The following is a 25,758-nucleotide window of genomic DNA, read 5'->3' as shown; positions in this document are numbered from 1 at the left end:
TTTTTTTTCTTTTTTTCTTTTATAATTTATTGAATTTAACTATCTTACATACATAGAAAATGATATATTTTATGGTGTCGAAAATAAAAAAAAAAAATCATGAAACAATTTTAAAATATGAACACACATAGAAAAATATAATCTATTGACATGTAAGTGTCTTTAATTTTGTGAGTGTTAAATTTTTTTTCTTGCAATTTATAATTTTTTTGTTAGCAATTAACTATGAATTTTTTTTTGAATACATATGTCATTAGAAACTCACACAAAGTGGAGTGACCGGGGTTCATGATCCAATTAAATCAGGTGTTTCAGCCTCGATAGACAACAATGTGGAGTGTACTTTTCCCGTCCAACTGTCCAGCCTATCCCGTAACGATTTTATCTGTTGAATACCCAGAACTCTTGGTTGCACCCAGGAAACGTGTACTGTGCCGTCAACTTGATCAATTATACCCTCAATGAGATGAACCTGCAACAATTTTTTTCATATACAAGCATTAAAAATTTAACACAATTGCCCGACAACATATGATCTTTCCAAACAATAAAAATGCACGCCGCATATGTAGATTTTAGGACACTTCAAAAAGCTTTTCTCAGAAACCTAACAACTATTTTTGTTTTTTGAATTGAAACAAGTATGTAATACTGCAAAGAACAGAAGAGAATGAAGCCTGCTTGAAACAAGTATGTAACAACCAAGAAACAACATAATTCTTCAGGTGGAAACATGACATCTGTGTCTTAAAAAATTATATAAGCCAAGTGACAAATGAAAAAGATAAACAACAAGAATGACTCAAAAAGAAACAAGGAAACTGTCACATTTATCCAACCCCATGACTTGAAAGTGAACCACTTTAGATGGTTACAAAGAAAAGCAACATTCAAGAACTTCAAGTTGAACTTACAGATAAACTCTTCACAAGGAGATGCTCCACATCCACAATAGGAAGTTTCGTGCGCTCGGAAATTACACTCAAGGGAATGGTTCGATCTTCCGAAGGCCGGCTGCAAATAACCACAATCAGTTGAGTTGGAAATAAAACAAACAGCTTCAAATTCATCAACAAAATTTTGATGACATATCTAATGAATATATACCTGAATATAATTTCCATCAGACAGAGAATGTTAATCTTTTCCAACAGCTTCTGTTCATTTTGAACTAGTGCTGGTTGAGCCCTTAAAGCAGCATTATGCACCTGGCATAATTCTTGATATCGAACTAAATCACCAGAATTAAATGCCTGCAGAATATAGTAGAGCCATTCTACCTTTGTTTCCAGGAGGCTCTTAATCTGTCAAAGGTATAATAAATTGTGTTATCCAACATAATAACTTAAATAGATGAGTGGAGTTAAGAAACTTGAAATAGCAGGCATTCCAAAATAATAATCCGCAGATACTCACAATAGGATGGGCAAGTAGCTCTCCAAAGTTGTAGATGTTATCTCCCAGGAGGGCAGAAAGTGACAAGTCAAATGCCAAATCCTAACAGATGACAAAAATGGAGCATTAACTAATATCATGATAAATAGAAAATAAACCATAGAATACTATTTCCTGTATAACCTATAAAGCAGAACAGATTCAGTTCAATTTTACCAAAATAAAAGCATCACCCTGTATTAGATTTCAGTAAGAACAACGTAAAAATGTATGTAAATGTAATGGTCACATAAAGATCAATTAGGTTAACCTTTGTATTGGACAATATACGAAGAACCTAATTGATCTTTATGTGACCATTACATTTACATTTCAGACAGTTCAATAACATACCAGCTTGAATGAGTTGGAGAGTGACTCCACTGCTGTGTATGCCAAATAGAGAAGGGCACTTTTGTAGAACTCGGCAAATTCCTGACGGGATTTGTGATGTTGAGAAGATACCCAGTAATAGCTCGCATAGACAGTTGGATCAATATCTGTCATGCTGTCAAGTGTACTCTTTCCATTTTCGAGAAGATTCTTGCATTCCTTTTGGTCACCTTGTTCAAGCTTAAATAAGGCGATTTGCATCTTAATATATAGGATAGGCTCTTCTATACGCTGCTCTCTAGTGGCTTGCAGTTTCTCAATGACCCCTTCAAGATAACAGATGGCAGCTTCTTTCTCAGAATACTGTCGGGAAACCATCACAGCTAAATGAGCAAGCTTGAGAAGGTTGATTTTGGTCTCAAAATCTGTGATGAAATTGTTATATAATTGTATCGCAGCATCACCAGCCTGAAAATTCAAACTAAGAATAAATGGTCAAACAAATTAATTATAAACCACAATACATCAACTGCAGAGTAAATTATCTTTGTAGAAGTAATGGAAAATTATACTAGATTCAAAAACAGAAATAACAATTTGCACAAAATGTGTAACATCATTGATGCTTCAAATACAGAAGGCTAATAGATGAGTGGCAGCATTAGTAAAATAATCACTAACATCGAACAATGAAGCTAAACATAAGTTTAGCAAATTCTGTCATAGTATCCATCTGAGTACTAAAACCAAATGACAATTTGGACTTCATTCTTAATATTCAATTTTCAATTGTAATGAAATATTCAATTGTATTCTAAACTAAAATTGAATGATGGTTTCCAAAGATAGCAATGATTTTCTAGTTGAAAATTTAAATTTCTTCATAAACAAAGAAGTTGATAAAAGTAGACACACTAAGGATGTAAGCTTTTTGATAAAGATCCTCGTTGAAAATAATGCCACTCAACCCAATTTATGATACATTTGATCCTGCAAACCATCTATCTTTTTAAAAATGAAACATCTACAATGTACTCTGATCATTAACAGTCTTTAACTTATCAATCACATTTTCAAAAACTCAAACCATAATAATATATAATACAAAGTGAAGCTTTCTACATAAGTTATAAACTTCAAAACAAATACTACAATGCTTGAATTACGTTAAAAACAAAATATACCAAACAAAAAAGAAAGTCACCCTAAAACCTTCATCCACCATTCACATCCTTCCCCATAAAACACTGAACAACAAAACTCCAAATCCATTTTAAGAAAAAAACCTTTTTCCATCCAAACCCTAATTCTAAATATCCCAACACCCAAAATTCAATTCCATAAACAAGTCAATCCAAACCACAACCCTATAGCCTACCTAACATCCTCGGATCCAAAAATAAAACTTAAACCCAAAACAAAAAAAAGTCCCCACCTTTACCACAATTCCAATCACAACTAAAAAAAAACCTAAATTGTTGAAATGTAATCCAAATGTTCTGCCAGATGATGCTGTAACATCTGTACATCCAGATGTTCTACCAGATGCCGTAACATCTGTACAGTTCAGATGTTCACAGTTAGTAACTGTCTATGACAGTTAGGGAAGTTAATTTAGGAGAGTTAATTACGGTTACAGTAGTTGTGTCTGTTAGTTAGTTGTTACTTAGTGTGCAAGTAACAGAATTTTGTATATAACTAACAATGTAACTCTTCTTTCAATTAACGCAATTAACAACTTTCCCTCATCCTCTCTCAGTATGTGTTTGGTTTAGCGGTGATCAGAATTGAGTTTGATAGAATTGAGTTTGACAGAATTGATTTTGATTAAAATTGAGTTGAATGTAAATTGATGTATGTTTGGATGTATTAGTACAAAAGTGATTCTGACCAATTCATGTTGTTTGGATATTTGAAATTAAAATTGATTTTGAATGTATAATTACCAAAATGGATATAAGTGTAATACAAAAAAAAAATGGGTATAAGTGTATATATTTTTTTTACAATCAGTATGTGTATATTTAAAACTAAATAAGTAAATATAATTTATTATTTCAATACATGGATTTTATTATTTTACGTAAAAGAATTCTCTAGAACCTAAATTTTGATTAATAAAAAAAATAAAAAGGACTCTTTAATTAATCTTTCCAATTCCAATGAAATGATAGAACTTAGAAATTCCATCTTTCATCTCCCTCGTTCTCAACTTTGTCTCTGAAATTTCTCAACCTGTGTATTTCTTCAAGAACTTTCTTGTTGGCTACAACAACATTAGACCCACCAACACCTTTTCTTTCCTCTTTCTTGTTGGCAAAATCCCTTGTTTTTGTCGAAGATTCTATGAAATTGACCGTTTTTCTCACTATTTCTCTTCATCTTCCACTTTCATTTTTATTTTCCTTCAGATCTGCTTATTTTCCTCACTATTGAAGCTTGAAGATGTTTAGTGGAGGAGGAAATTGAAGAAGAAGAAGTTAGGGGTAGTTAGGTAAGTATACATGTGACCGAAAATTAATAGCTTGGATTCGATTCTACTTTGACGTGGAAGCTCCAAATTGTGGCTTCCAAATTACTCACGTCTGGGCAGTAAACCGCGTAAAGGAGAATCAATTTTGCTTTTAGCCAAACAAACCAGAAACTGCCAGAATCACGTTTGGAGAAGGAAGACTCACGTTTGGGGTTGTGAAACTCCAAACCAAACAGACGCTCAATCTCTCAACTCTTTCCCTTACCTTCCGCTAGCAAACTCTAACATAAATCAGCTAAATCGTCACAACTCAACTCCCAAATTAAGTTAACCGTAGCAACAAAACAGAAAAATACAAACCCTAATCTTAAAAAACGGTGATATAAGAAACAATAAAACTAAGAATTCAACTATTGTAGCAATTGATAGCACGAAGAGTGAGACCTGAAAAGCGAGGAACTCTTCGAGCTTGTGAGTGAGCTGATGCCATAGCTTTTCCTGGTACAAATCCGCGACAGAATTGGACCAATCGCCGAGTCCAGGATGTGAACTTCGAAGGGATTCAAGGTATTGCAGAGCAGCCATGGCGATTCAAACGAGAAAAATCTCACGAAGAAAGAAACAATTGTGATTTTCTTCCCTTTTTCTTTTTTTGAGGTCTTTGTGGATTTATATTTATGTGTTTTTTTAATTTTTATAATAATATACTGTATCTTTTTGTTTTTGCTTAAAAAAAAGTTACTGTATCTTTTTATATTTACTGTATCTCTTTGTACTTTTTATTTTAGAGTTAAATATGTTTTTTTTGTCTTTATAGTTTCCCAAAATTTTTATTTTAGTCCTCGAAATTTTTTCCACACTTTTTAGTCCTGCTGTTTTTTTTTTGAAAACTTGGTACTTTTTAGTCATGCAGTTATTTCCGTCATTGTTTTTAATCTCTACTTTTCATTCAACTCGTGTATACTTTCACATTTTTTGAATGATTTTTTGAACTATTTTATTTTTTTAATTGGTCTAGTGATGATTGATACTGAACTTGATAGGGAGGACCACGATTCAATCTCACGCATCTGCGTCGAGAGAGACCTAAAACTGTTTGATTCCAGACTGACTCCGAGACAGTCCAATAGGACGGATGCCGATAGTGAAGAAACAAAAATTAGTTATGTCATAGGTATGAAATTTAGCACTTGAAGAAAATCTTATCTTATTTCCTTTGAAAAATCCTACCGACACTTGAACTCGAAACCTCTTAAATTCAAGACCAATCTTTTTATCAATTAAATGATCAACCCCTTTAAAGTGTTTTTTTAAAAAAAATTCATTGAATTTAACCATCTTACAAATCTATTAGTAATATCTACTAATTTTTAAGTAAAAAAAAAAAATCTACTAATGTTGTTATCTAATTATCCGTTATTTCTCTCTCCTCGCACTATATCTTTTTATCACACTATATCGTTTTTTTAACAGCTGGATTTGTTCAAGGAAAAAGAAAAACCAAAAGAACATATAAATTGTGTTTTATTGAATTTAACCATCTTACAAATCTATTAGTAATATATCTACTCATTTTTAAGTAAAAAAAAAATATCTACTAATTTTGTTATCTAATTATCCGTTATTTCTCTCTCCTCGCACTATATCTTTCTATCACACTATATCTTTTTATCACACTATATCTTTTTTTTAACAGCTGGATTTGTTCAATAACTAACTTGATATAAACGCATTTTTATCACACTATTTTTTATTTTTCACTCTTCAAACAACACCAACATACTTCCAAAAAAAAAAATAGTTTTTTGATTTTCCACATTAGCATCTAATGGAACATTCAAGAAATAGTTCATTGGGTGTGATCAACAAAATGGACAATTTCAAGAAACAACAATGTTTTGTTACTCTGAAAAGGTTAACAACGAATCCAGATGGAAAAGATTTTCAAGATGCAATGAATTCAAGAGGTATGTTCCATTAGTCTCAATTTTATTGATTATTCATATCCATGTTAGTCTAAAGAACTAATTTTTATAGAATACATGTTTTTTCTATACTCAAATTTTGTTTTGGTTCAGTAACTGAACTTATATTTTACATCTGAGTGTTCTTTGATCACATTATGGCACTAATTTAGGTATTTTTTGTTATTTATCAAAGTGACCCAAAAACCTTAGGGAAGTTTCGGCACCCATTCTTTCTTGTCAAGTTCTTCCATAATATAAACAAAGATAAACCCCTTTTGATTGTTACATAAATCTTGTCTTGTGACCAAAATTGTTTCTTTTCTTGTTTTACATAGTTTGCCGATGAAAATTGTGGTATGTGTATAGGTACAAAATTAGGTACTCGTAACTTTCTTTTGACTGAGTATTGTTTTGGTTTATGACTAAATGTGTTCACATGATGAATATTGTTTCTTCTTTTGACTAAATACACTCAAGAAATTAATTCTATTATTGAGGATTATTTTTGAAGTATTGATTATTAACATGGAATCATTGCTAACTCCTCTATTGTGATTTTGGAATGATCTAAAAACAGGTAAACCCTTGATGGATTTTGAGAGTATCAAGTTGAAGCTAGAGAAAGGTTTATACCTCACTACTGATGAATTTGCAAGTGATGTTAGAATTGTATTTTACAATGCCATTGTGTTGCATCGAGTGAGCCGTAGTATTCAAAGAATAGCAATGAAACTAAGTGAGCTGTTTGAGATGAAGTGGAAATACTTGGAAGAAAAATGGGAAACTGAGAAAGAGAAGAACAAGGAAGAAAAATCGACGGCAAAGCCAAAAGAAACTGTTACAACAATTTGTGGATCAGTTTCATATACAGCAAGAAATAATAAAAGGAAATTTGAACTTGATATAAGTAAAAAGTCTTCAAATATTGATGCAAAGTTATCGGCTAAAAAGGCCAAAAAGCAACATGTTACTGAAGAAACAACATTCTTTGATGCAAAGTTTGTAGCTAAGAAGGTGGTTATGGATACTACTACAATCAAGCCTAAGAAGGAACATGTTGTGGATTCTATTTTGGCTTCACAAAGTAAGTTGTTTGGCTGTTGCAATGATGTTAGCTTGGAAAGGAAGAAACAAAGGAAAGTTGCAGAATTGACAGTACGAAACATAGTACAAACGGTATTTATCGATGATAACTTGGATTCTTTTAAGGAGCTAGAAAGGCTTTGTGGTCATTCATTGCAAGATTACAAGTTAAATCCATTGAAAAAGTTTGTTGGATTGGTTCTAAAAGACGAATTTGTGAGAGTGACGGATTTGAATGAAGACAAGTTTCTTAACAGAGATTGGGAAGAAGGAGAAATTATCATTCTCGATTAATCCGTTATTTAGTTTTTCATTTTTTCACTCTCCATCTGTTTCAAGAGATAATTGTAATGTAAGTATTATCTTAGGAAGTAACTAATTGTAAGAAACAACTTATCTTGTTTGTTAGTCATTATGTGTAGATTATTAATGAAAACATTCCAATCCTTTCAGTTTTTAGGTTCTCAGTTTGCATGATCTTTGTCTCTCTAAGAACCTGCAATTGACATTGGTTTTACAGTATCCAATCTTCAAATGGAAATAACTAATTAGTTCTACATTTTTTCATATTCAACCTTCTCTTTGGTTATCTTTATTAAACACAGCCATAGAAGAAAATATCATACAATATAACTTACTTATAAGGATATCACTGTCACAACTTCTGCATTATGAAGCATTAATTTGGTGTTTCAACAAAGCTCCACGTAGCAACAACCATAATAAGACCTTCTCCAACTCTTTTTATTACAACTAGTCCAACCATTCAGTTTCAACAAAACACAGCCCAGTTGCAACAAAACACAGCTATGTAATTGGTCTTACGTTGACAGTGTTGATATATCCCCTAAATAGTAGTTGTTGGCAACATGAGGTCCCAAAGTTGAAGGCCAAGTAGTTCCTAACATCAAATTTGCATAAAAAATAGGCAATAAGTACACAAGTAGTATTAATTTGTAGCCTTAAACAGCCACATTCGCAGATGCTACGGCCGCTACTCACTTATATTTTGCGTATGCAGGCGGCCACCCTCCGCGAATCAATGCAGTGACACTACTTGCCGCAAATGCAATTGACAGTATAGCTCCTCCTTGATTGTAAATTATTATCTGAGCTCCGTCAGACCAACAATAGTCGGATTGCGATGCTGCTAATTTGGCCAGTGAATTTGTGGAAGCCTACTCCACTAGAACCCTTAAGACCATTCAATGATAAAAAATCAAGTTACAGTTGGTTGGGGTCTAGTTCAAGGAGGAGTAACAAAATAATAGCAGCACCCTAAAATCAGATCCAACAAAACAAGAAGCTTCAAAAGAGCTAACAAAAATTGTTTTAACAATGATCATCATGGATCAAATGTATGTTACAACACAACTTAGATATACCACTCACAGAGCTTTCTAATAAAGCCTCTATGCTAAGCCTAAAACATAATCTGCAAGAGAAGTGAATTTCATACAAAAATAATCATTCACCAATCCTGTTTGCAGCAATTTGAATTTTGGAACCATGATATCACTTTCATGATCCAAATGCAATTTGTGAAATTGTTAATCCTATGTAGTATAAATATTTCAGATTGAAGACACAACAACCATTAACATGTGAATTACATTCATGATTCAATTATCATATGAATTATGAAATTTATGTAAGAAATAGGAAAAATAATTACTTCATAATAATAAAACTCAACAATAAATAATCCTTCTTATTTTTCCTTAATACTTACAATAAATAATGAAATATAAATAGTAAATATTGTAAACATCTTCTCAAGTATACACACAAATCAACTCGTAATAATCATCATCAACAGGAAAACAACAATAACTACTATGTGTGAGTTGTGCTCTGTTTCCTCTGTTTTCACAACATCCAAAGGAAACTTAGTTGAACCATCTTGTTCTCTCAATGTTTGAAGATGGCGAGCATTGACAACACAATTGAAGTTCCAATTATAGCCACTGAACTTGTAACAGATCCTGCAGCTCCGGCATCAGGACCTGGTGCCGGAGCCAAGGAAGGACTAAGGTCTTGAGCCGAGGCCACGGCAGCGGCAAAGACTACAACCAAAAAGAAAGAGAAAAACTTCATTGAAGTAGCTGATATTGGGAAATTATAGACAAAATTGAAAAATGAAGAGGAAATTGTGCAAGTACTATGTATGTTGTATGTATGTTGAATTGAATTGGTGATGGAAGGGTGAAGGAGTGAGTATTTATAAGATTGGAAAAATGCGTGGGACCCACAAAAACGTGGACAGCTGGAGCTTGATAAACAAATTATACCGACGTTGTTGCTGTATCATGGTATGAATGAGGTGGCTGCTTAGATGTTTCTTAACGTTTGTGCGCTGTGTATGGGATTTGTTACAATGGTGTTGGGTTTTGTTAAACAAACCAATAAGTAATGATGAAATTGGTTATGTTTTCTTAATTCATTTTTCTTTGAAAAATCCAACAAATCCAAGTCCAACAGAGGACCCACGTCTATACTATTTTTATAATATATATATTTTTACAATAGAGCTGATATTGAATTTACTATCTATAACATACGATACAAATCGTTTACTGTTGGATCAAATTCAGCGACTTAAATTAATTTCAACTTTTACTATACTCTATCAGGATTAGTTGAAACTTTTATAAACACAATTTTATTTGTAAATTTGTATTTTTTTTTGTCTTAAATGAAGTGGTAATCCATTGAAATTAAACTCACATAATTGTGAGATTTCGTATTTGAACTCGGATCGCGACATCCGACCTAACAATTTTGTCATTTTTTTCCAGCTGAGTTAGGACTTATGAGACTAAATTTGTTTTATTTTATTTGTACAAAAATGGATTAGGAGTATTAACAATTTTAAGGTGGATTAGGAGTATAATAATTTTAAGTTAAATATTAACGAGTGTCCCCGAAATATTCTTCAAGCATCTTAAATAGTAAGTCTCTATAAATTTTTTATGAAAATATATAAAGTCAATTTATTAAGAATTAAAATATTTCACTTTTTAAATAAATAATAAATAATAGTATTTTTGAGCACCTGTTAACAAGACTCTAATTTTAATTGTATTATTTCTGTGTGTCAATGTATCCAACTCTTTAAAAGATTAAAAATCGAGAAAAATGCATAATACGAGTGTACGCTTATGAGGAAAATCAGAAGCTTGATTGAGAGCTAAAAATTTGTCTTTAACGAAATAGTGATATACTAGTAATTTTCTTTGAGAATCTTCTTAATGAGTTAAATACCAAACAAAATTAAAGATAACCAACGTATAAGAATTAGGGAAATGATAACTAGCAAAAACTATGGTTCACACAAGCATATTGAAATTATACAATCCTTCTTATTATTCCTCAATACCTACAATAAATAATGAAATATAAAAACAAATACGGTAAAAATCTCCCCCGCTCTCATGTGTACATAGATCAACTCGTAATATTATAGCTACATATACAGTAAAACAACAAAACAACCAACATATGATGAGTTGTGTTATGTTTCCAAGAGATCCACAAGAAAATTAGTGGAACCGTGTCTTGTTTTCACTTCTCAGTGCTTGAAGATGGCAAAGAGTGACAACACAATTGAAGCTCCAATCATAGCCACCGAGTTTGTAACAGATCCAGCAGCACCGACATCAGGACCTGGTGCCGGAGCTAACGAGGGACTAAGGTCTTGAGCCGAGGCTACGGCAGCAGCAAAGACGATGACGACAAAGAAGGAGAAGAATTTCATTGTTGTAACTGATGATGATGCCATAATGAAATTATGGAGTTTATAGAGAAATTTGAAGATGAAAAATGTGAGAAATTGTGAATGGGGAAGGTGTTATGATGAAAATTGAGTTGAATTTGTAAGGGAATGAAGGATGAGGGAGTATTTATAAGATCGGGGAAACGCGTGGGGCCCACAGGTAACGTGGACAGGTGGATTTTGTGAAAGTGAAGCAATTATACCGACGTTGTATGAGTCGGTCTAGATGTTTTGTAACGTTATGCGCTGTTAAGTTTTGTTAAACAACCAATTATAATGATTGGTTAGGAATTAGGATGATTTCTTAATTTGGTTTTTTATTTGAAGAAACTTCAACCACCATAATGATTAAAGTCCCACGTTTATGCATTATTTTCAATTGCCAATGAAAAAAAAAAAAAAAAAGTCCCACGTTTATGTGTTTTGAAAATTGACTTGGACTCTTCATTCTTCTAACTCATTGAAGAATTTATTGTTTGTTAGATAAGTCATTCATTCATGCAATTTCTTTTAAGAGTATTTTACCGTCTGAAATTTCATAACAAATAGATATACTAGATTACTAGTACTAGGATTTAAATTCCTATTGTTGTATATATAATCTCTCTATCAATTAAGTTATATGCTTATAAAAAATTTCATGCAATTTATTAGTACCACATTCTAATGTTAACTTTGTGAATGTGTCCATGACATTTTAGGGCATGTTTGGTGCATAGGATAAGAGACAGGATTGAATAACTGTATCATATCCTGCCGCAATCCAGTGTTTGATGATACAGCAGAATATGATAAGTTAATCCTGAAGCTTATCCTATCCTGTCTCTCTAGTTATAATTCTTATCCTGAATTTGAGCTGGGTTACCAGCAGGATAGGATAAAAAGAAAAAAAATTACTAATTTATTTTATAAAATATATTTTAAAATACATAAAATAAAATTAATAAAATATAAATAATAAAATAATTAATTTTTAAATATATATGTGATTTTCTCACAGGGATAATTTTGTAATTTATATATTCTAAAAAATCAAAGTTTTACTAAAATTACAATATTTTAAAGTAAAATGATTATTAAAAAATTGACAAATAGGGATATTAATTTAAATTTTATAAAAAATTAAATATAATTCTTTTGCAATAGTAGTTTTATTATTTACGTATGAAATATATCATATATTTATTTGGCTTATCTAACATGTATATATTATTGAGTTATTTATTTGATCATGATTCATATAAAAAATTAAACTTGATTATTTTCTCATGATTTTTATTTTAAATTATATAAAGTTATTTGATTACTTATTTATATTTTTTATTTATAAAATTCAAAGTATTACAAAATAATTTTTAAAAAATAATAATTGTTTTACAAGAGTAATTTTGTCAATTAAATATGTTATATATCTTATAATATTATTATGAGCAAATATGTATTAAAAACAAAATATAATAGTTATCATGCTTGTTATCTTGTGTGCACCAAACATAGGATATGATAACTGAGTATAACTGTTATTCTGCTGTTATCATATCCTATCCTTATCCTGTTTTATATCCTATCATGTTACTATGCTATCCTGCGCACCAAACGAGCCCTTAATATATTTGAAAACAAATTAGTTATGTTAATTTTGAAGCATGATAATAAATCGCTAAATAATCAACAATGAATTGGTTTAAGTGATAAAAATTTTGATCTCTTAAACAAGTGATCATGAGTTTGATCATCAACACCACAAATTACTCAATGAAAATTAATCATGGTTAAAAAACAATAACCCAAATAAGTGTCCGGTTAATTTGTCGTCACACAAAAATATTAAAGACTAATTAATTTAAGTATTAGACCACCCGGTTATTGATTACTACAAAATACAGATTTCTAAATTTAGTTTTTTTTTTTTGTCAAGATTTAGTTCTTACTTATTTTTATGATTTTTTTAGTTCTATGAAATTTTTCTTCATGCAATTTTAGTCGTGTTAAAGCCATTTTTAATTATCCTTAAACTCTTTAATTTTAGAAATTTTTTTTTGCCTACATGATTATAACATCATTATAAAAAAAATTAATTACTAAACTAATTTTTTTTTAACATGCATTGAATTAAGTATAAAATTTTCATATAACAACCGTTTAAGATAAAAGTAACAACTCTACCAAAAAAAAAAGTAATGAAAATTTGAACATAGAAATTAAATTGATTTATTTTTTTTGCGAAAGATCTTTTTATACTTTTTTAAACATGCATGCAAAAAGCTAAAGTGTGTGTCCCCTCAACATGTTTTTTTTTTTAAAATAGTTCACTAAAGATAAGTGTCATGATTGTGGTTTCTCGCTAGAGTGGTACGATAGGTCTAATTAGTCTTTTGGTCCCTTAAAAAAAATTAGGTTTCGCAATGATCCCTTAAAGAAAAAAAGTATAGATTGGTCCTTTAAAGACACATATGTTTCTCAATTGGTCCTTTCCGTAATTTTTTTACAAAAAACGTTAATTATAGTTGATTGAATTATGGATCTCATTAAGTGTAAGTGATCCACCAAAAACCTTATTAATTTTTAAAATTTTAACCATTGGAATTTTTTTGTTATATTTAGAGTTAAAATTTAACGAAAATGATCAATATGACAAACATATATATCTTTAAGGGACCAATCCGTGTTTTTTTTCTTCTTTAAGGGACCAATCCGGACCTTTTTTTCTTTAAGGGACTATTGTGAAACCTAAAATGTCTTTAAGGGACCAACAAACTAATTAAGTCATATAGTTATGAGAAAGGATTCTTTCTATTGAAGAAAAAACTTGAGAAGTGCATTTAAGCTATTAAATCATAAACATGTAATAAGATTTTAATCTCAATAGTTACTTAGTTTATTTCCTCGGCAAATAAGAGTTAGAAGACAATGTCTTCCATGTCTTTATTTTTCTTTAACTTTTTGTAAATTTTACCGTTAAAGCAATTTTGCTTCAAAAAAGAAAAACCTTCAAGCAACTTAATTCTTATCAGCATTTACTTATATTTTCAATTTCACTTTCAAATCTATTACTTGCAACGATGTAATTTGATGAAAATTCAATTTACGTATGTTTTCCATGTTTCTTGGATTTCTTTTATAAGTTTTTTTTTTTTTTTTAAAATCTTTTTACATACGTTGAATTGCAAATAAAAGACTTGAAAGTCAAAAATATTATTCTTTCTTCCGAAGTTGAACTTATAATTTCACTTTCAAATATTTTCACTTTCTACATTTTATTTAAGGTTTATTTAAATTTGAACATTTTCTTTCACGCGATTTTACTTCTATTTCTTTTCTAACTTCAATTGTTTTTAAAATTTAAGCCATTTACTTTGAGTCAATTGGTCATAAGATCACTCCTTTTCAACTAATTTATCCTTTAAAACTCGATCTTATTTTGAAAATATTTTTAAAACTATCCTTCCTACAAGAAAGTCCACACCTATTAATTTGTTAGACTCCTGCAATCGGGATTGGTTATTATACATAAGCTATTCTTATGCACCATGCATAAGTTACTTAGTGCACCCCCCAAATTACTTGTGCACCCCCCAAATTACTAGCACACCCCCAAATTTCTCATGCACCCCCCAAATTACTTGTGCACCCCCAAATTTCTCATGCACCCCCAAAATTTCTCGCACACCCCCAATATGACTTTTGCCCCCCAATTTTATTTTTTTGGTCCCCTCCACATTTCTAGCCTAAACCATTTTGTTGTGGGAATGGTTTCAGAGATATGCACTCCAAAACCATTAAGTGTATAAGATGGTTTTAGAGTACAACCCTATAATTAGAATACAAACAATAATTGTGATTTGAAATCATTTAACCAACATAATGGTTTCCAGAATTTTTAAAACCATATAAACACACATAAAACCATTTTACAATACAAATGGTTTCAGTGTATAACTATCTGAAACCATTTAACCAACATAATGGATTCCAGAATTTTTAAAACCATAAAAACACACATAAAACCATTTTACAATACAAATGGTTTCAGTGTATAACTATCTGAAACCATTTAACCAGCATAATGGTTTCCAGAATTTTTGAAACCATAAAAACACACATAAAACCATTTTACAATACAAATGGTTTTAGTGTATAACTATCTGAAACCATTTAACTGGTTTTAAATAATGATTATAATTGTACAAAAAAAAAACAATTATGATTCTAATTATAGGTTGTACTTCAAAACCATCTTATGCACTTAATGGTTTTGGAGTGTATATTTTTGAAACCATTCCCACAGCAAAATGGTTTAGGCTTGAAATATGGGGGGTTAAAAAAAAATTGGGCGCACAAGTCATCTGGGGGGTGCGTGAAAAATTTTGGGGGGTGCGCTAGAAATTTGGGGGGTGCGCGAGAAATTGGGGGGTGCATGAGAAATTTGGGGGGGGGGTGCACGAGAAATTTGGGGGGTGCGCGAGTAATTTGGGGGGTACGTGAGAAATTTGGGGGGTGTAAGATTATGTGTGAGTGTGTGAGTTGAGATTGGCTAGGATTATTACATGTGGATGCTCAATCTAATGGATGTTATTGACTTATGTACCATGCATAAGGATTACACTTATGTATAATAACTTCTCCCCCTGCAATCACCATGATTAAATATTTATTTAAATTTGATTTACTAGCTTTCCTTAAACCATCATAAATTCATACATAAAAATGAAAGAAATTACAGGTTTAAAAGATAATGAGTGTAGTCCACATGAAAATATTTTTATTATATAATTATTTTTGGACACAGGAGGGGTCGCCCGCTCTAACACTCCAATCATGTTTGCTAAGGTATCACTAAGAACATATATAGCTTGTTGGACCACAATAGAAGCACTTATTAGTCCTAAAATTTACATGTCATGAATAAGCACTTCAGTTTGACAAGTTAGCGTCCTTCGCCACTATGGACCTACCATGATCTCCCAAAGGAAGTGAGTGTGCTACCAATTTCTTATGCAGCTTTTCACGAAAGACATTATCCATGAGGTTCGTGATATTTTTCACAATAAATTATTAATTTTATATACATTTTATTTATACTAAATGAGTTTGTTTAACTTTGTTTAATATTCGTGTCCATACTACTATAGAGGATGAAAGACAAAAGAAAAGTAAAAATAATTATTAAAAGAAAAAAATACTAACTAGTAAAATGTGGAAAATAAATAGGACAACATAATAATATATTGCAAAATTCATCGTTTATATATAGTATAATATTACATGAAAAAAATGAATAAACCTATATAAAATTAACATAACAAACAATAACAATTTCTTGACAAGCGTAATAATATACTTCTTATTTTTTCTTAACATCTACAATAAATAATGGAATATAAAAATAAATACTCTAAAAATGTCTCTAGCTCTCAAGTATACATAGATAAACTCATAATAATCATCACCACAAGTAAAACATCGATAATATGTTTGATTCTGAACCGTACCATAAAACTGTTATTGTATGGTAAATCCGAAAAGAAGAAAAAAAAGTGGAATCTTAACATTTTTAGTGTTTGAAGATGGCAAGCATTGACAACACAATTGAAACTCCAATCATAGCCACTGAATTTGTAACGGATCCAGCAGCTCCAGCATCAGGACCTGGTGCTGGAGCCAACGATGGACTCAGGTCTTGAGCTGAGGCCATGGAGGCAGCCAAGACAAGGACAACAAAGAAGGAGAAGAATTTCATTGTAGTAGCTGATGATGCCATTGAAATAAAGAAAGTTGAAAATGAAAACAATGGAAAATTGTGAATTTAAAGAGAAATTGTGCTAACTGTGTGTATGCTGAATTGGTGATATTGATAATTAAGAGGGTGTGGATAGTATTTATAAGAGGAGAAAAGCATAGAAGAATCGTGTGGGGCCCGCAAAAACGTGGACAGCTGGAGCATATTTGCCGACGTTGTATCATATGAATGGGTTGGTCCGTTAGATGTTTTTAGACGTTTTTGAGCTGTGTATGTGTGCTGTTATGTTTTGTTAAACAACCAATTAGAATGATTGATTTAGTAAAAAAAAAAATATAAAAATAGAATGATTGATGAAGTTTGTTTTTTCCTTTGAAGAACTCAACCACCAAAAGAACCAATGTCTATGATTTTGAAATTGACTTGGACTCTTCTAAGAATGCATTAATAATTCAAAGTTTTGTGAATTTATTTGTATGAAATTTTCAAATAATAATGGTTTTCAAGACTAACGAGTATTTGTGAAAAAAATAAAAAACAACTAGGGAGTAAGGGATTAAGTAATAGGGAATATGTTCAATGGAGGTATGTAATAATTTTGATTTGATATGTAGTAATAAAATTTATAAATATATCAACTTGTTGGGTTAGTTCGGAGAATCTCAAAAGAAACAACGGGTCAATTTAATCATGCACAACTCTAATATTATTTGTTGGGGAGTTCGGAGAAGCGTTAAGAAAAATAATGGGTCAAATGCTTCAATACCATAAGAGAAAGAGACGTCATATCTCCACCCAAAATATTAACACATATTAGGTTCATAAATCATATACCATCTTGTATATCCAATATTCTTTTCAACGAGGAAAAAACACTCGCGTTCATCACTCATTCATATTCTTACAATGTCTTATATTTTTCACTTAAATATTAAGATAAAATCTTATGTTTATATTTTGGTTATACATCTTTCTTATAAAATTTGTAGTCGTGGTTCGTCTTCAATATTAGGGAGGGCAATGAATAGGATATTATACACCTAGTATGAAAAAACTATTTACAATTTGGCAATTTACTTTGAGTATCTTTACCATTATATTTATAAGCTTCGTTGTTATCGATTATGTCTAATTCTTTTGATTTGTTTTTGAATGACTTGGAAATGATGCATAGAGATAGAGATATGTTTGTTGATTTTGCAGAAAGGTTAAAATCTTTGAAGTTGAAAAAGTTAAATAAATTTTTAATCCTTAAACAATTACCAAATTTTATTCTTATTATTCTATAAAAAGTTTACATGTTTTTTTGCTAAATTTTTTTATGCAGACAATTTTAGTCCTTGTTGTATAGTTGGTATGTATTTCTAAATGCTTATTTGTAGAATGTTTAACATATTATAAAAAGTTCCTTAAAAATGGATATCAAAAATTGATTTATATAGATTGATATTTTCGTTACTTTTATTTTGATTTCTTGAAATTTAAAAAATTTATATTTAATTCATCTTATCTTAAAAATTCTAATGTTTTGTAAATAACTTGTTTATAGTATTTTAAATGAGCTTAAAAAATATATTTAAAAATTTAAAAGTTTGAGGATAATCAACAATTTTAAAAAATAGCACGAAAAAAAACTGCATGTGTTTTAACATGCAATTTTTTATAGAGATGAAAAACAATTAATTTGATAATTGTCCCTTCGGGGACATCCGATAAAATTGGAACGATACAGAGAAGATTAGCATGGCCCCTGCGCATGGATGACACGCACAAATCGAGAAATGGTCCAAATTTTTAAGTCTTCCAAAAAAAAAAAAGTACTTATTTAACCCAAGTTGAAACAATTACTAAAAAACCTACTAAAAAATCACATCTAACCGATCACTCATCTTTTTGTTTTCTCTTTTCTAAAAGTGCTTTTATCTTATTATTATTTATTTTTTTGTGGTCACTCCGCTGTTGATTTAGGCACTAGATGGCCGAACAACATTTTCTCTTACTTCAAAGTTCAAACTTAAGAAAAAATTGAATTATGTATTTAGTTCAAATACATTAACTTTAATTCAGTCAACTTTTATTTATATTCAGTCAACTTTAATGCAAAGAAAGATTGTAAAAATATAATCCTTTATACTATATAGGAGTATTTTATATTATATTTATAACACAAAAATGAATATTCTGTCAAAAAAAAACACAAAAATGAATATATGTATTAACAATACATGACAATAACAATTACTCGACAAAAGGGGTAATAAAATACTTCTTATTTTTCCTTAACACCTACAATAAATAGTGAAATATATAAATAAATAAAAAAGTACTCTACAAATCTCTTTTCCTCTCAATTATACATAGATCAACTCATAATTTTTTTTTTGACAGACATAGATCAACTCATAATAGTCATCACTATATAACGATAACAAATATGTAAACTGTGCAATAGAACTGTTTTTTGGGAAATCCACAAGAAAATAAGTGAATTGAAAGCTTAATAATTTTAGTGCTTGAAAATGGCAAGCATTGACAATACAATTGAAGCTCCAATCATAGCCACTGAATTCGTAACAATTCCAGCTCCTCCAGCATCAGGACCTGGTGCTGGAGCCAATGAGGGACTAAGATCTTGTGCCGAGGCCATGGTGGCAGCTAAGACGACGACAAAAAAGGAGAAGAACTTCATTGTAGCAGCTGAAGATGCCATTGCAAAACTATTGAATAGAGAAAATTGTGAATCCAAAGAAAATTGTGTATGTTGAATTGGTGATATTGATAATTGAGAGGATGTAGGAGTATTTATAAGAGTAGTTTTTTTGTAGAAGCACGTGGGACCCACATAAAACGTGGACAACTGGAGCTTGAGAAATAATTGTGCCAACTTTGTGTCTTATAAATGGGTTGGGATGTTGTGTGTATGTGCTGTTTGCTTTTACTTAAGGCTCATAATGGTTGAGCGGAAAGAAAGAGGAAAAAAAGAAAATTACGTATTTCAATTGATAAATTTGGACTACTTTATAATTCAAGTTCATTCATCGGTTTTCGTAATTTTCCTTCTTCTTATTTTTTTTCCATCATACCAAATGGACCCTTAAAGTTTATACAACTCACCTTTCATAAGAACCAATGTTTTACATTTTAAATTGATTTGGACTCTTTGAAATTATAACAGCAATAATTCAAAGTTTGGTGAAGATATTTTAATGAAATTTCCAAATAACGGCTGATTATTTTTAAGAAGATTATGGATTAAGTTAGTAATTGTGAATTGAACAATGTTCTATAGGATTGTACTATTTTGTTCTTGATTTCTAAGGAGAGGAGCATAAATCTCGATGATAAACTACGACCGGACGATAAGAGCATGATTAATGGTTTGAATGATTTTCAAGTAATATCATCCTCTACCGTAGAGAAATCGTCCTGGATCAGTGATATATGACCTAGGTGGTCGCATGGTGTACGTTCTTACGGTTTCAATAGTTTTGAGTAACCAAAAAAGAATTTAATTAACCAAAAATAAATTGATCCAAATTCTTTTAAGAAAAAGAAAAAAAATGTAAAATTTAATAATGGTGAACTTCACCGTATATTTTTTGTGTCTATCTATTTCTTTTTTTAAATGGAATTTTCAATTTATTTCGTAAAGTCGAAAATATCACAACTTCATTTGAGGATTGACATACATCAAAGTAACTTGTAAAGATTTTTATTGTTTTTTTAATTTACCCTTATTTACCTATCAGTCAATAAGAACAAACTATATGCATGTAAAAATTGATTACAAATTAGTTGTGGGTATCATATGCAAATCTACTTATGTGACTTTTTTTCATTGGTTGTCAGACAAAACCCCTAAATTATCAAGAGGTAGAATATGTGTCACCACTTGGAAAACACTTGCTCTCTCATAACACATAATTCGAACCTTTATTATTTTATCTCTTATATGAGAAACTCTTGTATGAGTTATATGATTTTGGACATATAAAATATGGATATTCTAATAAAAATAAACAAAAAATAAAATGTAAGAAGATAAAATTAAAGTAACATGTATTTTTTCAAATAATTAAATGCATGTGTCAAAATCTTGTTCCCACTCAAATACTTTCTCTCATATATTTGTACACAGTACACACCTCATTTGTGAAAATCTTCGTATCATTCTATCACACCACTCGTTCTATTTCTATTGCTTAAGGTGTTGAGCATAATTTTTCTTATTATATACCTTATGTTTATTGTTTTTTTCTCCTTATGAACCTTTCTTGTAGAACTCGTCATTGTGCTGTCTTCAAAATGAAGGCTGTTTTGATCTTTTCTTTTGACACATGCTTTTATTTTACTTTAGCTTATGAAAGTTGCGTATAATGTCATGTAACCAAATATTTCTTCCGCTACTTTTTATAAGGAATATTTTGAAAAAATTACTTTTAATTATTTAACATTCCTTTTGTCATGGGTATTTCGTTTTCCGGACTCATATGAATAATTTAACATTCCTTTTGTCTTGGTTGATTTTAATTATTTTTTGCCAAATTCATTTGTGGTCCCTTAATTTCATATAACGATTTGATGTTTTATTTTTTATTTACGACATTTTAGTACTTCATCAATGTTTGTAAATGAAATTTCAAGCAATAAACTTATAGTTTATTTATTTGGCCATAATAAAGGGTCATCATTTGGTGAATCAGAAAATTGGATTCGTACGTCGTATGAACAACAAAGAAGAATTATTGTAAAAAAAAAACAACAAAGAAGAATTATTCATTCAAAAAAAAAAAAAAAAAAAGAAGAATTGTTACTGTCGTCTGTCGAACACAATACTCAAATTCAATGTGGATTTGAGGCATTTGGAGTTGCATAATATTTTAAAGGGACAACAAGAAATATCGAGTACTATTGTTTCTATTGTAATGAAATTTTACCAATTTTTTTAATCAAAAATTGAAATAATATTATAAAAATGTTAAAATTGTAAATACATTAGTTTAAATGAATTGTATAGTTGAAAGAAAAAAAAATGCTATACTAAAACCCGAGTATTATATATATATATATATATATATATATATATATATATATATATATATATATATATATATATATATATATAATAAAAAATAAAAAATAAACTCAACATATTAATATATTAAAACTATTCTTTATTCTCCAACATTACAATAAATCACTTAAAAATAAATACTGTAAAAAAATTCTCTCGCTTTCTATAATACATATATATGTTGCAATCTGTGTGAAGTAAGAAAAGAAATAAACCCCATCATGTAATTTTCAGTGCTTCAAAATAGCAAGCATTGAGAACACAACTGAAACTCCAATCATAGCCATAGAATTTGTAACACATCCAGCACCTCCGGCAAGGGGACTTGGAGCCGGTGAGAGACCAAGGTCTTGAGCTGAGGTCATAGTGGCGAAGACGACGAAGACGAAAAAGAAGGAAAAGAACTTCAATGTGGTAGATGAAGATGCCATTGTAAAAGTAAGGAGAAAAATGTGAATTATGAAGAAGTTTGTTTATGTACGTTAATGATGATATTATGGTGATGGATTATGGAATGGGAGTATTTATAGGAAGATTAGGCGTGTGGGTCCCATAACACGTGGACAAATTGGAACCATTGGATGTTTATATATGTATGTATGTTTGTTAGCTGTCTGCATGTTGTGAATTTGGTTTTGTATCTTTTGTTAAACAAGTAATAATGATGCATGGTTTTTCTTTTTATTTAAATAATTCCACTGCATGCATATGCCAACTGGACCACGTTTGTATTTTGGTTGCATTGGTCTTCGGAAATTTCATTTAACAATTCAAAGTTTGGTGGAATTCTTTTACTCAAGTTTGGTAGTATTTGTATTTTTTAAATTTGGTTAAATATCTTTTTGGTGTCTTTAAGATGGATCTTTGAAATTTACTTCCTACAAATAGTTTTGGTCTATGTTATGATCAATTTTAATTGTATATGTGAGTTTAATTCAGTTGACAAAAAAATTATATTTTATATACATGAATCAAAACTCGAATTTTGGACATTCAATTTATTTATTTTAAGATGAAATTTTAACTACTAGATTATTTGTAGAAAAAATATCAATTTTAATTTATTATCTTTAAACTCTTAAACTTTAAAAAGACTTTTAATTTACATTTATTAGAACATTATAAAATGTTTATTTATTAAAGTGTAGAGTCCTTTAACAACTATGATTTTTTTTTTGTCAGATATATAGTAATTAGTTCACTAGATGAATAAGTGTGTATGCTCCTACATATAAAATTAATGTGATGTTTTTATCAATTAAGTAAAATTTACTACGATAATTTATCATTTAGTTATTAAAAGTTTACACTTTACAACCAATTCCATATATATGTGAATATTAGTTGCATATGTGTGACTGTGTCATAATTGATCAATAGTATTATATTATTGATTTTATGGTTTAAAACACAATTATTATTACCACCAGTTGCACACATATGCGACTTTAGGAATTAATTATTATAATTGATTAATAGTATCACAAACCTTTATACTTTTTCTTCTTTTTCTTTATAGTGGCAGCAAATCATGATACATAACTAGGGTGGATCATTTCAATTGTAACATTTTTTTTATAATATTAATCAATTGATTACTATATGTTTATTTATTTATTTTTTTTTGCTTTCATCACTAGTTGAATCTGATTCGGGGGTCAGTTTTGGCATCAAGTGGTTCCAGCCTCCCGATCGCAGTTACGGGGGATCGAACCGTAATCCTCCCTACCAAGTTCAGCGTCAATCAACACTGAATCAACTAATGATTGGTTATATTTATTTTCTTTTGAACCTTTAATTCTAGTAGAAACCGTCGCTAGCCGTCATTATTAATATGAAGGCTCTATTGATTTTTGTTTAGCTTACACAGTTACACTAGTTGAGAATGTGTGTGTGTGACCTAAGACGTAAATTAGTATACTAATAAAACTTTAGTTTGACATATTTATGTGTTTTTGTTTTTTATGGACTTTATTTATTTTTGCTTAACAAAATGGACTTTGTAAACGGCTTTTATGGTTGAACCCTGTATCTAGTCTCACCTGAGTAATTAACTTCCTCTACAAGTTAAGTCTTAGCAATAATCTAGGAATCACTTACATTAGGCGTGTCACGGTGTCCGACACGTGTCGGTGTCCGACACTCGTATGACACTCGTTCGACACGTGTCGGATAGCTCATATCGGTGTCGGAAAAAATTTAATTTTTTCTTTAGTTTGACACTCCTTTGATCAGTGTCCCAACAATAATTATTTTTTCTTTGCTTATACTCTCTTTAGGCACATATTAGACATATCTACAAGAGTTAAAGATGTGTAGAAACAACAATATTGATCGATGAGGGATTGAAGACATTATATTTTGATTACAATATTTTTAGTTTTTTCGATCGTAGATGGATAAATAAAGGTAAAATACTATCATATCTTGTTTTAAAACTTTTTTTAAAAATAACTTGGTCAAATTAGATTTGCATGTATATATTTTGATTCTCAATTTATATGTTTTATAAATATGTAGCGGTGTCGGTATCCTATATTTTTTACATTAGCGGTGTCGCGGTGTCCGTGTCCGTGATTCATCGGCAACAATGCTAGTATCACTTAATTAAATCATCATCCATATTACTTAATTCATTTTAACATGCTCATTGCTCATATTGGAAATTATCAAAGTGACTTTAATAATAAAAAATTCATATCAAATTGCTTGAGGGAAACAAATCTTTATGCATACATGCATCTCAATTAGTTAAATTAATTATTGTATATTATGTTTACTTTCCTTTTGAACCTTTCTTATAATTCAATGATTATATGTTTATTTTCCTATGAAACTTTCTTGTAGAAACCGTCGCAGTGCCGTCATGAATCATGATCAATATGAAACTAGTTGAGAATGTGACGTAGCCAAGAATGAGACTATTTATGTCTTTTGTTTACTTAAGGACTTTATCAAGGGCCTTTTAAAAGGTCTTATGCAGGGGTGGAGACTTTTAGATTAACCAAAAAATTTAAATGTTGTCCATCGATTCTAATTCAACTGTCACATGTTGATATTATTAGTTTAGATGTTTTTATCTAAATTTTATGATTTTGTCTAAGTTTGAGTGATATTTGTCACTTTATTTACAAACAAAAAGAGAAATGCATTTGAATATTTAATTACTTCACTAATCTATCGAAATGGGTGTTTATACAAAATCGTGTCTAAGGTTTTGGCGGCTAGATTGAAGAAAGCTCTTAGCAAGGTGATATCGAAATGTCAAAATGCTTTTTTACCAAATCGTCAAATCCTTGATGGTGTGCTAGTCTTGAATAAGGTAATTGACCGGATTAAAGATCTACAAAAAAATGCTTGCTGTTGAAAGTGGATATCGAACGAACCTATAATTCGGTAAATTGAAATTTCTTGAAGTATATAATGAAAAGAATGGGGTTTAGTCCTATTTGGATTATGTGGATTATGGAGTGCATATGTTCAACATCAATTTCAATTCTTGTGAATGGTAGTCCTACATATGAGTTTTCAGCAAGCATAGGATTATGATAAGGCGATACTTTGGCACCATTTCTCTTTCTTATGATACACTACAAGAAAACATCAATTAAGAGGAAGGATTGACGCGTCTAGTATCAAAGGCAACTGAAAGTTGCTTGCTAAAGGGCTATGTTATTAATAACTCTATATGTTTTTTGATTTTACAATTTACTGACGATAATAAATTATGTGGTCTAACATTAAAATGAATGCCTAATTGTAGAGGGTCTTCAAAAATAGGGCATTAAAATGAGTCGTGACTAAGCATACAAAGGGCCAGGAGTGAACAACATATTACTACGTCATCAAATTAAATGGTCAAAATTATGGATTGATCAA

At 30.2% G+C, this 25,758-nt stretch overlaps 2 protein-coding genes and 1 non-coding gene across 4 annotated transcripts; 2 read left to right on the top strand and 1 right to left on the bottom strand.

Moving 5' to 3' along the window:
- On the bottom strand, positions 1-4,901 carry LOC123916615 (26S proteasome non-ATPase regulatory subunit 13 homolog B-like). Of its 2 annotated transcripts, XM_045968121.1 has the most exons (6): positions 4,685-4,899; positions 1,789-2,235; positions 1,417-1,497; positions 1,108-1,304; positions 915-1,014; positions 1-472 (listed from the first exon to the last, which is right to left on the bottom strand). In XM_045968121.1, the coding sequence occupies exons 1-6, from the start codon at positions 4,823-4,825 to the stop codon at positions 287-289; spliced, it is 1,152 nt and encodes a 383-aa protein (XP_045824077.1). In that variant the 5' UTR covers positions 4,826-4,899; the 3' UTR covers positions 1-286. The 2 variants fall into 2 exon arrangements, with proteins under 2 accessions (XP_045824077.1, XP_045824076.1); XM_045968120.1 differs by having other exon boundaries at positions 134-472; positions 915-1,304; positions 4,685-4,901.
- Positions 4,902-5,954: 1,053 nt separating this feature from the next.
- LOC123916614 lies at positions 5,955-9,480 on the top strand. Its single transcript, XM_045968119.1, has one exon. It carries the CDS (start codon positions 6,796-6,798, stop codon positions 7,582-7,584), a length of 789 nt encoding a protein of 262 aa, XP_045824075.1. The 5' UTR covers positions 5,955-6,795; the 3' UTR covers positions 7,585-9,480.
- A 9,018-nt stretch (positions 9,481-18,498) lies between these two features.
- LOC123919166 lies at positions 18,499-18,601 on the top strand. The gene has a single exon (XR_006813081.1). It is a non-coding gene; the product is annotated as a U6 spliceosomal RNA (small nuclear RNA).
- Positions 18,602-25,758: the final 7,157 nt, after the last annotated feature.

This window comes from Trifolium pratense, linkage group LG3 (assembly GCF_020283565.1).
Source record: "Trifolium pratense cultivar HEN17-A07 linkage group LG3, ARS_RC_1.1, whole genome shotgun sequence".
NCBI lineage: Eukaryota > Viridiplantae > Streptophyta > Magnoliopsida > Fabales > Fabaceae > Trifolium > Trifolium pratense.
The sequence above is the reverse complement of the archived record's forward strand: the minus strand, read 5'-3'. Positions and strand labels throughout refer to the sequence as shown.

Bases quoted from the DNA above. Each gene is read 5' to 3' on its own strand.
- LOC123916615 (XM_045968120.1), bottom strand. From the start codon at position 4,825: ATGGCTGCTCTGCAATACCTTGAATCCCTTCGAAGTTCACATCCTGGA. The intron at 1,305-1,416 runs GTGAGTATCTGC...TACCTTTGACAG, and splicing joins AGCTACTTGCCCATCCTATT to ATTAAGAGCCTCCTGGAAAC. The intron at 473-914 runs GTAAGTTCAACT...AAATTGTTGCAG, and splicing joins TCCTTGTGAAGAGTTTATCT to GTTCATCTCATTGAGGGTAT.
- LOC123916614 (XM_045968119.1), top strand. From the start codon at position 6,796: ATGGATTTTGAGAGTATCAAGTTGAAGCTAGAGAAAGGTTTATACCTC.